Genomic DNA, 16371 nt, shown 5'->3' with positions numbered 1-16371 from the left:
ATAATAAAAAATAATCACACTTCAGGGAAACTTAAACACCACTACACTTGACTTACGTTGGATCTACAGATTCGTCAATCCAAACGCCCCCTAAGATGATTTTCAACATGAATATGAGCAATTACAAGCTTCAACCCCTCGCCACGTTTCTTCTCGGCGCAGCAACTGCGATAGCCACCATTTTGTTTTTCCTATCACTCCAAGGCCATCATTGCCTCACCTGATTTTGCCTAATTTATTTTTTCAATGAATAAAGTGGGTAATATGATACCGTTTTCTCCACAAAAAAAAAAAGAAACAATTAATAGACCCGTTAACTGGTACCTTTTGCTTCCCTTTGTCTCTCCACCTTTCAAAATAAAGCCTAGATTCATACAAAAAAAAGAAAAACAAAAATAAAAAAAATAATGCACAGAGCTTAACCGGATTAAAGATCATTTTAAGTGGGCTACTTACCCAACCTTTCAAAACTCTCAGTTTACTAACCAATATTTCAATTTGTTTAATTTGAGTCGGTCAGCATCACCTTGAGTTGAAAATTCGAATGCATCATGTATTTTTCCAGATTTAATTAGCATACTTCGTATAATTTTGATAACTATGAATTAATCATAGTTAGTAATTTGTTTAAATTTTAAAATCAAAATATTTTTGATTGACTCAAATCAAACAAATTGAAATGATAAATAGTAAAATTAGAATTTTGAAAGATTTGATAGTCAACTTTAAATGGTCTATAATTCAAATAAGTTCTGCATATTTTTATCATGGAGCACGGCCTCTAAAATAAGCACAAGAAAAAAAAAAGAGAGATTCGCGAAGAAATTTTTGCGACGATTCGCTACGGTGGGTACTTATGCTTATGCTCATACCTAACTTCAGGTGAGAGGTTAAACATTAACGCAAATTAACTGTTCCAATTAAGTACGAATACCTAATTTTTCTAAATTTTGGTTTCTTAATAGGATAAATCATACCTAACGGAGCCAATTGTTGAATCGAATGTCTTATCATCATAAAATACCTTACAAATACGAGAGCTTCCATACTTTTGAAAACGTAGGAAACCTACTATATATATATAAATATATATAAGTGAGGCTACTATGCTTTTGGAAGCACGGAGCCTTCCGTGTTTTCAAGTCGTTTTCGATGTTGCAACTTTCGAATCGTCGATCGGCTCCGTTAAACTTGATCTAGAGTATTTGAAGTACCTAGAAAATAAATTTTATGATTTTTGATATCATTTGCCTAATGATCGAAGGGGGCTCAAAATCAATAATTTTAAAGGCCGTAGTGAGCCATTTGCAAGTTTAACGGTGTAGAAATATCCAAATTACGTAAAATTTTGATAAAAAATTCTTTATACTATATAAAACAAGATCAATATCTTTGATCTAAAATTTTAATATCATATTATCAAGTATTATAAGATTTTTATTTTCAGCAGTTAATTTTGAGCCCCTTCATTCACTAGGCAAATAATATTAAAAAATCGCATAATTTATTTTCTAGATATTTCAAATACTCTAGATCAAGTTTAACGGAGCCGATCGACGATTCGAAAGTCGCAACATGAAAAACGACCTAAAAGCACGGGAGGCTCCGTGCTTCCAGAAGCATGGTAGCCTCGCTCTATATATATATATATATATATATATATATATATATATATATATAAATATAAAAGCTTAGATTTTTAAGTTCAGAGACCAAGTCTCACAATATGCCCCTTCAAAAATAAAAATAAAAGGCAGAGACCAAGGCACAGCGTATCCGAAAAATATTAAAGGGTCCAACATACATTCCATACACTGTACCTGTTAATCAATTGCCACTTAATTCCTAAAATCCCTCTCTCTCTCTCTCTCTCTCTCTCTCTCTCTCTCGATCTCAAAAAGGTGATGGGCCGTGACATGAGTAACCGCTCACTCTTAGTCTCCTTCCTCCTTGGAGTGGCCATGGCTATTGCTTGCGTTTTCTCCTACATGTCCGTAGACCCATGGAACAGAAGCGTGGAGATCTCTTCATGGAGAATGAGTGGGAACAGTGACTCTAATGTTGATGGGGCTAATGAAACCATGTTTGCTCCTAATAGTGATGTTGATCATGCACAATTGGCTCCTAAAGAGGTTAGTTGATTCACTATGTGAGTACTCATGATCAATCTCCTTTTCTATTATAGTGTAATAATTTTATTCGTTTCTCTCTCTCTCTCCCTCTCTCTCTCTCTCTCTCTCTCTCTCTCAAATGACTTTCGATTTGTATTTTAACTTCATTACTAAGCTCTTTATTCTTAGCATTAAAAGGCTTGCGTGTAATATATATATATTTTTTAACATGTATATTTTTAAGATACAGAAGTAACATGCTATTTGTTTTATTTAATTTTTTTTTAGAAATAAACTAAACTGAAAAATATGAAATAACTAAATTTTGAGGTTGAGATCTCGAGTACCAGTCTTTTGTCGCTTGTGCTAAGTATGGACGGTCTTATTGGGGAAATAGTGAAAGTTGTTCTCGGTGACTTTGCAGTAAATTTTTTAGGCTTCAATTATGTGATATTGCAGTTAAAAGAATCAAACAATTTAAATGAAAAGAAACTTGTGTAAAGGCAATTATGATTGCTCCATTTAATTCATACATGCAAGATGATATGATCTGAACATTAGAAGAAGTGGTCGATCATCGAGTATCAAATTTAAGAGTCAAATTTTCTCAGTCATATGTTTTTATTTGTGAGAAATTAATGAAGAGATAATAAAACAAATAACAACTAAATTTTTTTGAGAAATAGATAGCAAGCTATCTGCTTCATTCATTAAGTAAAATGAACTAAACATACAATATGAAAGCAGCTAAGGTCTCCTAGAAATAGGTAAAAGAGGTAAAAATAAAAAGCAAAAAAGAAGGGGCAAGGTGAGAATGGAAAGAAAGAAAGAAGGTCAAGTGACACATCTAGAGCAGTGCGGTCCAATTGCTGTTCAGGAATTTGACACGTTCTAGAGACCGGGTAGCATTGGGCGGATTTTCTTGAAAAATGAAATTGTTTCTATCCGTCCAGACAATCCACCAGATCGCAGCCAGAAGGATCAAGCCTTGTGTTGTCAACGAGTCGGCAGGTTTGTCAGAAATTCCTGCCCAAAGGCTTTGGACGTTGCCCGTTATATCGTTAGTTGCGTCCAATCCTTTCACGCTGAGGAGAAGGTATCGTACATAAACACAGTTACTAAATAGATAATCGCAGCTTTCTGTAAGTACCGCAGAGAAAACACAGTTTTGGTCTACAAGCATGTCTCAGTTGAGCAATCTATCGGCAGTGAGTAATCTCTTCCGAATTAGTAGCCAAATGAAGACTTTGAATTTGAATGGAATTTTTAATTTCCAAATGTGTAGATTCGTTGGGACTCGCTGTAACAACTAAATTAGTCCAATTAAATAAGGACATAGCGAAAATTGAACAAGAGTGAAAATTACGAATACCAACTAAAACTCAAAAAATAGTGCAAGCTAATTAATGACACTTTGTTTTTTCCCCTTTTTTGGACACAAATTAAGGGGAGAAAAAAAAGGGAACTTTTCTTTATGTTGGACTAATTAATCAAATTTTGTTCTAATTGATTCCATTTGTTGCAACAGATGCCACAAACTAAAGATTTAGCCTCTCTATTGAAAAGTGCGGCAATGGATGACAACACAGTCATATTAACCGAAGTAAACGAAGCATGGGCGACGCCAAATTCACTCCTCGACCTCTTCCTCGAGAGCTTTCGTGTCGGCGAACATATAGAACATCTTCTGGACCACCTACTTATCGTCGCGGTCGATCAAAAGGCGTTCGACAGGTGCAACTTAGTGCACTCTCATTGCTACTTACACAAGATGGAGGGTAATTATTCAAGTGCGAAGGGTTTCATGAGCAAGGATTATCTTGAGATGGTGTGGAATAGGAATAAGTTTCAACAAAGTATTTTGGAGCTCGGATACAATTTTCTTTTCACGGTGAGCGCACTTTTTCAATAGAAATTAATATGTGTGTATATCAATTATGATCATGCTTTATAATTTTGAATGTTATGCGTGTCACACACCTCAAGGAGTCCCATAATTAAATGCACTAGTGAAGGCACCCGCGCGTTGCAGCGGGTAGATTCTGTATAAATAAATAAATAAATAAAGCTGTAGAAAGAAATTTAGATATTAAACTCCACTCCGTGCCTAAATTTTTATGAATAGTATAAAAAAGAATGAGTTGTCCCTATATCGGAAATAGAGATATTTTAGTTATATTTTCAGTTTAGCAATGATGTATATAGTGTAGAAATTCATGCGATGCGGCGGATAAAAATTAAAAACATATAGGGTTCTTACTTTTTTTCGAGAAAAGAGTGATCGAGGGTAGGAGTGGGGGTCGTATAAGAGTTCAAAATTGTTGCAAATGGGCGCAACCACACATCCTCCTTGAACGCGGCGCCCCCGTCCGCGGCCTTGAGCGCCGCGCACACCTCGTTTAGGGCCTCGCGGATCATCCGCTCGAACCGCGCGCGCACGGTGTTCGAGCGCGCACGGACGTGGCAGTAGCGAGGTCCGCCATGCTGAGGAAGGTCTCCGGCCGCTCCTCCTCCGGGGTCTCCTTCTAGATGACCACCGCCGCGTGGACGGCGGCGGGGCCGGCGGAGAGGAGGCGCCGCCGATCGGAGGGGCGGCGGCGAGGGAGGGTGCGGAGGGAGAGGAAAGGTTGGGGTTTTAGGGTTTGGGAAGGAGAGCGGAAGAGCTCGACAGAGAGATCGCGGATGTGGGGTTTGGGGTTTATCAAGCTTGGAGAAGCTATATTTACTACCACATATTAATTTGTCATCTAAAGTATAGTATTTATTATTTAATTAATTAGGAAAGGAAAACATATGAATGTAATATATAGCTATCATTAGCAACATTAAATATAATAAGATAGTTAAAATATAAACATGTAAAACTGAAGCGATTATTCTTGGGCAATAATTAGACAGTTTTTTCTCTTTATAATTAATATCTTAAGTATTTCACTATTAAAAAATTTATAGGGATATAAATAAAATTAAAGAGTAATTAAGAGGTGAGTATTAATGGAATTATAACTATTAAGAATATTAAATGTAAGAATAAAAAAAAATGAACCACTATTAAAAAATATAAAAAATTTAAAAAATTAAAAAAAAGGAAGGCTTGCCATGTCATCAATTTTATTGGGGATTCATATAGAGTTATAGATATGTCGATCACATAAAGGACAAGTAGTGCTTTGATACATACATTTTGGCTAAAATTTATATTTTGGACCACGTGGTTGTGGTCCACCAAATTGCTAACATTATAGAATAATAATGATTGGGCTTTCCATGTAGTGCCAATTCTATCTGGGGCCATTTAATTAAATTTTATGCTATGACAAATACTTAATAAAAGAGAGATTGTGACATATGAGAAATGCATCAAATGAAGCTAAAAGGACTATAAACTTTAGATTCTGGTAGTGTTTGGTTGAGGGATAAAGTGGGAATAGACCAATTTATTCCTCTAATTCATCCAAACACTAGAGAGGGGGATGAGTTTATTTAATCCCCCTCTTAACGGGTTATTCTAGAATAACCCGTTAAGAGGGGGAAATTGTTGTTCCATCTTTTTGGTGGAATAACAATTTCGTCTCTTTATACCTCTACTAATTTAATAATAAAATATTATTAATTAATATATTATATAATATTTTATTAATTAATTAAATAAATTAATAATTAACTAATTTAGTAATAAAATATTTGCTAAATTAATAACTATTTAGTGTGTTTATGTAATAACTAATATATATATTGATTAATTAATTAATATTTTGACCAATATAACTAAATAAATAAATAAATAAGTAATTTACTAATATATTAATTTATTAGCTTAATTTGTTAACTTATCAAATTATTTATAGTTAGTTTATTTATTAATTAACAGTACTCATGGATAATTGATTAATGATTAATTAATCTGGTAATTAATGTATTAATTAACATTTATGATTAGCTAATAATATTCATGATAAATTAGTTAAATAATTTATTAAATATCATTTACATAATATTTTTAATATTTTGATGTTAAGTAATTATATACAATATTATTATTTAACTACTATAATTACTTTTATTCCTATTATTGCTATCTAACTACCCAAACACTATTTTTCCTATTCTCGAATATAACCCACTTTTTATCCAAACGTAAAGTTGGTTTTATTCCCCTTTATCTCCGAAGTTGTACCTATTCTAGGAATGACCAAAAAAAATTTATTCCCGAACCAAACGGATTCACTAATTTGTAAATAAAAATATATAACCATTCAGCTGCTAATACTAGTGGGTCAGAACAAAAAGATATTTAAATTTTTTTTTTTTGAGAGATTGGTAGCATGCTACCCGCTTTGTTTATTTCATTTAGAAATAAACTTAGCTAGAAATGTGAATCAACTAGGATTCGAACTTGGAACCTCAGTACCTAGCTAACATAATATATGACTGACTTCCTTTGTACCAGGATATGGACATCATCTGGTTCCGAGATCCGTTACGACGCATCGCGATCACTTCGCACATAGCGACATCGAGCGACTTCTTCTTCGGCGACGAAGATAGCTTGGGGAACCTCCCCAATACGGGGCTTCTCTATGTGAAGTCCTGCACAAAGACCGTCGAATTCTACAAGAACTGGCAGCTCGCGAGAGAGCGGTTTCCGAGAAAGCACGAGCAACATGTCTTCTACAAACTGAAAGGCGAATTCGCCGCCCGATTCCAAGTAAAGATTCAGTTCATCGACACGGCATACTGCGGCGGATTCTGCCAACTTAGGAGCGACCTGAACAAGATTTGCACCGTGCACGCCAACTGCTGCGTGGGGCTACAAAGGAAGTTGTATGATTTGAGAAATATTATGGAGGATTGGCAAAAGTACAAGGCTTTAACTGTAGAGGAGAAAAGGAAAGGTGATTTTCACTGGAGAGTACCAGGTAAATGCATTCATGCACCGAGACAACATTCTACTAAAAGTCATTAAATTGGAGGAATATTAGGTAAAATTAATTGGAATAAGAGGCCTTATTCCCATTTATTAATTTGCATTATACTCGATCAGCTTTGTTTACGGAGGAAAATGGATGGATCGTTTTTGTTTATTTCTCATGAATTTATACTGTAATCCTTAAACATAAATTTTCTTTTTTATTTTCTTTAATAAAATGATTATTTTGCTCTACTGCTGTAAAAGATTCATTTATGTCAGTTACTTCACGTGTGGTTAATTACCTATCATTTACAATAAATTTAGATCTTTTTTTTTAATGGTTAGGAACTAAAGTGTATGTATGTATGTAAAAATTTTAAAGAGTAAAATATTTGGATTGAAACTGACTGTACTTTACACAGATGGCTAACAACTTAATGATTGGTACTCGAAATTCTAAATTCTAATTTTAATTATTCCGCATTTCTAGCTTGGAAAGTAATATATAGAGATAGAGGAAAAAAAAGATTCTCCATTTTGGAATTATTATGTGATTAAAGTGATTCTCGTTTATTTGTCTCAACCCTACATTTCTTTATCCAATGACTAAAAACTAAAAAGCACCACTCCCTTAATGCTTTTAAGAGTATTCTAGCTCAACTCTCTCTCTCTCTCTCTCTCTCTCTCTATATATATATATATGTATAAGTATATAATTATTATCGGCAATAACTATTTAAATTTGAGCAAATTATGTCAGATATTTTTTAATAAAATTTAACAGATAAATTTATTTTAAAAAATTAAATTTTTACTATAAATTTTTGGCTAAATATGACATATAAATTTATATTGACTCGAAATACTTATTAAAATAATTGTGACGTGTATTTGCGCATACACTTATCTAGCTAGTGTATGTGTGTGTGTAGTTAGGCTCTTATACTATCTTTAGTACTGGGGCTCCGGTACTATAATCTCGTTATCGATCTTAGTGTATTCAAATCAACGATTCACACCATTAAAACTGATCTAGAGTATTTAAAGTTTTATTTTTTCGACATAGTTTACTTTATTATCAAACTATTTTAAAATTGTCAATTTTCAATTGTTACTATGGCGAGTTTGGAGTTTAACGGTATAGAAGAATCTAAATTTCTTCAAATTTTGATAGAGATTATTTAAAATTATCTAGATCAAGGTCAACATTGTTGATCTTAAAATTAAAAGTTCTATACTCAAATTTTAAAGATTGTTCGATTTCTACCGTCCATTTTGATATAATTTATTTACTAAGTAAAGTTAAATAATTTATTTGATTTGAATAATTCTACATCATTAAACTTGCAAACGGTATGTATCAATCATTAAAAATTATTGATTTTGAACACTTTCGATCGCTAGGTAAATGATATCGAAAAATCACAAAATTTATTTTCTAGATACTTCAAATACGTTATATCAAGTCTAACGGCCGATCATCGATTTGAAAACTTCATCATCGAAAACAATTTAGGAATACGGAGGCTTCCATACTTCTAACAGCACACAAGACTTATATATAGATATATAGAACTAGGCTGAAATACTATCAATAGCACCAAGCTGGTGCTATTGGTGATATTAGTTTTTTAATGCTTGAATTGAGAAATGTGTGGTTAGGATGACGCGGGCCTTCTAGAGTTGAGTGAGTGGTTGGTTGAATAGTATAATTTAACGGGTAAAAATAATCAAAACGTTAAATCTAACAGTGAAAAACTCGATAGCACCAAATCCTTGGTGCTATCTATACTATCCTAGCCGGACTATACATATATATATTATTTTGTTTCAATTTCTGATTCCTTCTCCAGAATCCTTTACTTAATTTAAGGAAGCACGTGCGTGCTTAGAAGATGATGTAATTTTGACTCGTGTGAACCAAATTAAGTAGTAGAGATACGACCTTCTCTTTGCTGATTAATTCGTTGGCCCAACTGATTTGATTTACCAATCAAATTTCAATTAATTCGGTCAAATTGACATGTCCAAACTTTGTTTACTGATTTAGCAAAATTAGATCAAACGAAAAACTTGGTTAGGTTCATACTAATCTGAGTTAACTGAAACAAAAAAAAAAGAAAAAAAAGAAAAAAAAATGTGTGACTTAACCCAAATAAAATTGATCGATTAAATGAGGTTTAATCATTTGATTCATGTGTCTATTTTTACTCTACATTTAATTTTTAATAATTTTGATCCAATTTCTTCTTTCTCTAATTTTAATCGACCTGGCCTGTTTTGGGCCCTTAATTAGAAGTTAGAATGAGGGACGACGCATCACTCTACTAGGCTAGCTAGCACATAATGCATATTCGAGGTTCTCTCATCCTAACTAGTCTACGTTTTTTATGCGCCATATATTGTTATCTATATTAATTTTAGATCAAATCAGATCAATTTGCATGACTCAATCTTTAACTTGATCAATTTAGAGTAACAATGATTGAACCTTCTGAATTTGTGGTGGAACTAATGGTTGAACCAACAAAATTTTGAACTAGTGATATTTATTGATCATTACTGGTTCCGATTTTTGAAACATTAATTAGTTGTTATGCTTATGACTTTCTTATGCCAAGGGTCTGCTCAAACTACCTTACACACTCAATATTATCAAGATTAAAAAAAAAATCAAAATTTTAAAAAAGAAAGCGAGAAAAGAATGAAGCATCAAAAAGATATTGTAAAACTCACTCGTGTGACCCTGACATCAAACTAAAGTTTGGACACCAGCGCCTAATGTTCAATTTTTTTTTTCGAGAGAGAAAGGTAGTATGCTACTCGCTTCGTTTATTTCATTTAGAAATAAACTTAGCTCGAAATATGATTCAATTAGAATTCAAACTTGGATCTCGAGTACCAACCACCAAACCCTTTGCCGCTTACTCTAGGGACAGCCGATCCTAATGTTCAAATTTTAAGTCAAAAAGAGAAAGGGGCACATATGTGGGTAAATTATTCATTTTTTTAATAAGAAAATGATGCAAAATAAAGGTCTTAAGCTTGTAGTGTTATTTAGCTTGGTTTTTATATGCATACAAATGGAATATTAGAATATTTTTTTTCCTATTATTCATTTAGAAAAAAGGAATAATTATAAATAAAGAACATGAAGTACTGTGATTGGGGGAATCTACACCAATATTCTTTTGTTCATTAATTATTTTCTCATAATGGAATGAAGAAGCAGTTAAATTGTCAACATGGGCGCAACCATGTACATATAAATGTGTTGCTTCTTGATATTTATAACTAAATAATATTAATTCTATCAAGTTTAGGGGTGGAAACGAGCCGAGCCCGAGCGAGCTTATGTCGGCTCAAATTCGGCTTGAAATTAATTTCGAGCCTAAATCTAGGCTCAAGCTCGGCTTGAAATTAATTCGAGCCGAGCTCGAGCGAGCCTAATTTCGAGTCGAGCCGAGCTCGAGCTCTAAACGAGCCGATTGAAATTCTCGACATTATATAATCAATAGTTTAATTTTTATAGAACATTACCTATAATTTGATGCAACATGTCCAATAGTTCAAAATACAAAATAGCTAGGGTGACTGCCTGACCGGGTGAGGGTCAAAGAGAGAGAGAGAAAGAGAGAGGAGAAAAAAATTAGAAATTTGAAAATTTGAATGTTATTATGTTTTAGGATTATGTGCAAAAGTGAAAGTCTGAAAGAGAGAGTGTGTTATGTAAATTTAGAGTTTGGCTCAATTGCACGGTTGTACTTGTTGGGTTTATTTTATGGGCCAACAATAATGGCCCAAATTAAATTAAAGTCTATATATAATTAAAATACATTATATATATATAGTATAGTTAGGCCCTATCTGTGCTATTAGGATTGACGAGACCCCTTGTGCTCCTAAGTTCTTATACCGCCAGTCGAGATTAGATGATGTGGTTTAGGGTGAAGAGGAAAGAGGAAGGTGGAAGAGACATTGAGTTTCTCAATATCCTCTTCTTTTGGAATTTTCTCTTCCTCTCTTTGCATGCTTACACCCAATCAAATTCGTGTATGGGACGGTTCAGAACGTAGGAGTACGAAGGTCGCTTTGCTTAATAGCACGAATAGCCTACTATATATATTATATAGGTATATATATATATATATATTCGAGCTTTTCGAGCTTTTCGAGCCTAATTCGAACGAGCCGAGTAATACTCAAGCTCGGCTTGAAATGAATTTCGAGCCTTTTATTTTGTTCAAGCTCGGCTTATTTAATTTCGAGTCGAGCTCGAGCGAGCCGAATATCGAGCCGAACACGAGTCGAACGCGAGCCGGCTCGCTCGTTTGCCAGCCCTAATCAAGTTTCCTATTTCTTTTTTAAAAAGAAGAAGAAAAGTTGTGGTTAGAGCTATAAATTCCACCTTCGCCACCCTATGCGCTATTCGAGCATCTATAGAACTATATATAGAGTTGACTAACTGATTTAATTTTATATATATAGGACATCAAATTGGGTAAATGTGGGAAGTAATGAGTTGGCACCTACCATCATGTATGCTTCATTTTCATTTCTTTACCATCTCTTCTTCTTAATTAGTAATGCTAACTTGCACTCCAAATTATTTTCCAACGTATTATAGAGCTAACTTTTGCAATAAGCTAGTTAATTAGTCAGCTTTTGTAATGTGTTTATTAGCTAGCTAGCCCATATGTGCATAATGATGTGACAAATTTAGTGAAACTCATCCAGTCTAAAGTTTAAGACTATTAGGCCTGAACTCATTATTTTATATTCAAATCTTTACTTTTCTAATAATTATCTGATGTAGAATTATTCACGTAGAAACTCTTAACAATGCTAGCAATCTTAGCATTAGAGAAATGTAAAGTTTACAACTAAAAAAGAGTTGTAGAATTACAATCCTTAATTCAAAGTTGTAATCTTCCCTTCGCTCTCTAGAAATTTAAAAAATTCTCATTGAACTCTAGTAATAACTAGTGAAGTTACCCGCGCATTGCGGGGGACTAACACCATAAAAGATGGTAGATTGATAAAATAAAAATTTTAAAATTTTTTGACCTGCCATGAGACGTTAATAAATACAAATAGTATAAGAAAAACGAGAATAAAGAGATCTTATTTTACTTTTTTTTTTTGTGAAAGCGATTAGTTTATATTACAATAAACTGTGTGAGCGCATTAATTAGAAAGTGGGCGGGTGGGAAGATGAAGCATCGAGTGAAGATGGAAGGTTGGAAGGCAAATTATCAGGAAGTGAGAAGGGGAGAGAAGGCACGAGTGAAAGAGAAACTACCATGTGACAAATTTTATGGGGAATAATGTATAGGTATAGAGGTATAGATATACAAGTATAGATATAGATAATAGAAAAAGAGTATGATAAAACTAGCAGAAAAATATATACCCTTAAATGATTAAATTGTCGGATTACAATCAAAAAATAATTTCAAAAGCAAGCATTAATTGTTCAAAATTTAATGGTGGCACCGTCCAATTATTCTACCATCTATCAAATAATACATACGAATTTCAAAATAATATAAAATTTGGAATAATTTGATGGTCCAAACGTGCAAACCACATGTCACATTAAAATTTTATGATCTTCTCTCTCTCGATTTTTTGTTCCCCTATTCTCTCTCTCTCTCTCTCTCTCTCTCTCTCTCTCTCTTTCTATCTCCTCACTAGCACATAACTATCTTTCTATTCACTTCTACTAAGATGATTTTTAACATGAATATGAGCAATTACAAGCTTCAACCCCTCGCCACGTTTCTTCTCGGCGCAGCCACTGCGATAGCCATCATTTTGTTTTTCCTATCACCACAGCAACCTCCAATTCCTAACACCATTACTAGAGAAGCGAATGGGGATAAGATTAATATGGCTCCAAATCCATATGAGGATGTTAACCAAACAAGTATGTCACATAGTACTAACCAGGTTGGTTAAATATGTATGTAACCCTTAATTTGTACTACCATTTCCTTTATCTTTTAATTAATTAAGTATATATGCATGCTCGATTTACTTTTTGTTTTTTTGGCGTAATTCGGTAATATGATTATATATAAGTGTGATGTAAGTTTCGAAAGTGTTGTTAATTTGATGAACTATATTTTCACTTTTGATTTCTGAAACTTAAAAACGCACGTAAATGCATGTTTGTATGGATGGTAAATTAAATTTTGTACTGATATACCCACACCAACAGGAAGCAACTTCCCAAGAGTTGTTACAAATTCTAAGAAGAGCAGCTATGGATGATAATACGGTCATAATGACGGTAATTAACGAAGCATGGTCGGCGCCAGGCTCCCTCCTCGACGCCTTCCTGGAGAGCTTCCGCATCGGCGAGTACATTGAGCGTCTCCTGAAACATTTGATCTTTGTCGCGATGGATCGAAAAGCCTATGATAGATGCAGGTCCTTCCACAATCTATGCTTCTTTCTAAAGGTTGAAGGGGTTAACTTTACAAGTGACAAGGTTTACATGAGCAAAGATTACCTTGAGATGATGTGGAGCAGGAATAAGCTCCAGGGAAGGATTCTAGAGATGGGATACAACTTCCTTTTTACGGTATGTATTTGTACGCGCACACATGTGAGATAGATTATTTGAATTGACGATCAGTATCGTTCGTTTTTTACTCTGGAGAATTTTAAGCTATTAGAATTCGAAATTCATAATATTTTACAACTTTTGTCGACTATATATGCATCTAGTAGTTTAAACCTCAATAATTGTTTGTATCTAAGTATCTAGTAGTTTAAGAATCAATTATTGTGAAAATTGATTCAATTGTTTTTAAAAAAAAATACAATAAGATACATAATTTTTAATTTCTAGTAAATTTAAACAGTACTATTGATCATCTCCAATTGCATGAATTGTCAATTCAAAATTGATCAGCTAACAAGAAGAAACACTTGTTCCTATAGGATGTCGACATCGTGTGGTTTCGAAATCCCTTGCGACACATCTCTGTAGCTGCCCACATAACGTTCGCGAGCGACGACTTCTACAGAAACCCCGACGATTTAGCAAACATCGCGAATGGCGGGTTCCTCTACGCAAAGTCGACTAAAAACACAATCGAATTCTTCAAGAATTGGTACTCGGCCAGAGAGAGGTACCCTGGTGAGCATGACCAATCCGTCTTCAACCAGATCAAGTACGAGTTTTCGTCTCGGTTTCGAGTCACGATTCGATTTCTTGATGCGGTTTATTGCGACGGACTTTGCCATCCTCGAAAGCACTTCGACAAGATTTGCACGTTCCACGTCACGTGCCGCGCCGGCCTTGCGAGTAAGCTTTATGAACTGAGAAATGTTATTGAGGAGTGGAAGAGGTACAAAGGTGATCAACCACATGAAACACCAAACAATATTGGACACAAGCAGCTATCAAAGATATAACGATATTAGCTTTAGTCTAGCTGTTAGTTGGCATGCGTGGAAAGCCAGAAATGACTTTCATCTTTAGGAAAACCGAGAACAGAATCAGCTGAATGGTGAATCACGTCGACCTCATCAGTGGTGAAGGAGTGGGATTACTGCTCCTGGACAACACGTAATTCACTATCTGTGTAATGGCGGGGGGGGGGTACGTGGCCGTGGTGTTTTTTTTTTTTTTTTTTTTTTTTTTTTATTTTTTCTTCTAGGGGTCATGTTGCCCTACTCTTGTGTAAGCTTAGTTCATCTATCTAATGAATGAAGCGGTAGCGGTGCCCTACCTTTCTCTCAAAAAAATGTATCACAAAAGAGCAATGGCGCATAGAATATTTATGTATTTTTAGGGAACTTCATTTTTTTGTCTGGTAGAGGTATTTCGTAATTCTATCATAAAGGTAACGTAAGAATATATAGTGTTGCTTGAGTTTAATTATATCATGCATCTACGTATTAGATGAGCTGCATCCATTAACATGCAACTTCAAGATATGCTAAAACTTACTATGATATTGTATTTATCTATAGGCCATTGTATTCTTTTTCATTTTTTTTAATAATTTTTTTCATTCTGTTTTGTTGTGTTATATTTAAGCCCTTTTAAACTTTATAATATAGAACTAGAAAATCCATATTTGAAAACGCTAAATAAATACACGGAGGCAGATCAACAACGAAACAGTAACATACAGTACTTACGGAGATAAAAACGCACGGTTACGTTGTGATTTATTAAAATCGGTTCTAAAATTTTGAATGGCCATAAAAAGAACGTCATGTTTAAGCTTCTCTTTAACAAATCTTATTTAAAATAAGACGTTGACAAAAGTCGTCTTAGCAGAATTGATTTGTACATTATTTATTGCAATTTCCTCCACCATTTTCAAAGTTTAAGAATTCTGAAACCGAATCAGAACTCTAATTTAAACTTTTGATTGATGTGAGGATCCCAAAACTTCGCTATAAATTTTCATACTAATTTATGATATTGACCAGAGTATATACATTATATGATTAAACCATCAAGGCTCCTATGCCATTTAATGTATCATTGATTGTAAAAAAAATCATTCTGTAGACAACATGCTTATAAATTTTACATTCTTTTATTGGTTCATGTTATCTTATCTGGTAAGATATATATTTATTTTGAAAAAAAAGAGAATAGCAATGAAAGGAACAAGTAATTAGTTTTTTATTTTTCAAAATGATATAGACTTTGAGCCAGATGCATGTCACTTACCAATTCCAATTCACAAATATCAATTATAGACTAGCTATTGAGAACGATTCTTTCTGAAATTGTCGGCTAACTGTAAATTTAATCGTAGCTGGTTTCTCTATTTATTATTTGAAGTGCGCGTACGCCATAACCAATGGCTATCATTGTTCTCACTTGATTTTACCTTAATTTATTTTTTTCATATAAATAAGAGTGGATACGTATGCTATTTTTTTCTCAAAAAAAAAAAAATTATAGTAACCGTTAACACTGGATACCTTTGTTCCCTTTGCTCTCCACACTTCAAAATTAAAGCCTATTATTCATACAAATAAAAAAACTCAGAAATTAAAAAAAGCACATGAGCTTAACTGGGAATTAAAGATCGCATTTTAAGTGAGTGCTAATATAACCAACCTTTCAAAATTAATCTTAATTTTTCTTCTAAACCATATTTTCAATGTAATTTGATACTTGAATTAATTATAGTAAAATTTTTTATTAAATTTTAAAATTAAAATATTTTTGATTGATTCAAATCAAAGAATTGAATGCCCAATAGTAAAATTAGAATTTAAAAGATTTGTATTAGTTCAATTTTAAATGATCTATATTCAAATTAAGTTAATGCATCACGATGCTAACTAAACACTGATATATATAAG

General features: G+C 33.5%; 2 protein-coding genes across 2 annotated transcripts; both read left to right on the top strand.

The window, feature by feature from the left end:
* Positions 1-1701: 1701 nt before the first annotated feature.
* On the top strand, positions 1702-7286 carry LOC109704354 (uncharacterized protein At4g15970-like). The gene is made up of 3 exons (XM_020225110.1): positions 1702-2132; positions 3640-4002; positions 6562-7286. The coding sequence occupies exons 1-3, from the start codon at positions 1905-1907 to the stop codon at positions 7075-7077; spliced, it is 1107 nt and encodes a 368-aa protein (XP_020080699.1). The 5' UTR covers positions 1702-1904; the 3' UTR covers positions 7078-7286.
* A 5344-nt stretch (positions 7287-12630) lies between these two features.
* Positions 12631-14451, top strand: LOC109704356 (uncharacterized protein At4g15970-like). Its single transcript, XM_020225112.1, has 3 exons — positions 12631-12975; positions 13247-13612; positions 13975-14451. The coding sequence occupies exons 1-3, from the start codon at positions 12754-12756 to the stop codon at positions 14449-14451; spliced, it is 1065 nt and encodes a 354-aa protein (XP_020080701.1). The 5' UTR covers positions 12631-12753.
* The last annotated feature ends 1920 nt before the right edge of the window (positions 14452-16371 follow it).

The sequence above is a fragment of the Ananas comosus genome, unplaced genomic scaffold (assembly GCF_001540865.1).
Source record: "Ananas comosus cultivar F153 unplaced genomic scaffold, ASM154086v1, whole genome shotgun sequence".
Taxonomy (NCBI): Eukaryota; Viridiplantae; Streptophyta; class Magnoliopsida; order Poales; family Bromeliaceae; genus Ananas; species Ananas comosus.
This window is presented reverse-complemented; position numbering and strand designations above follow the sequence as displayed.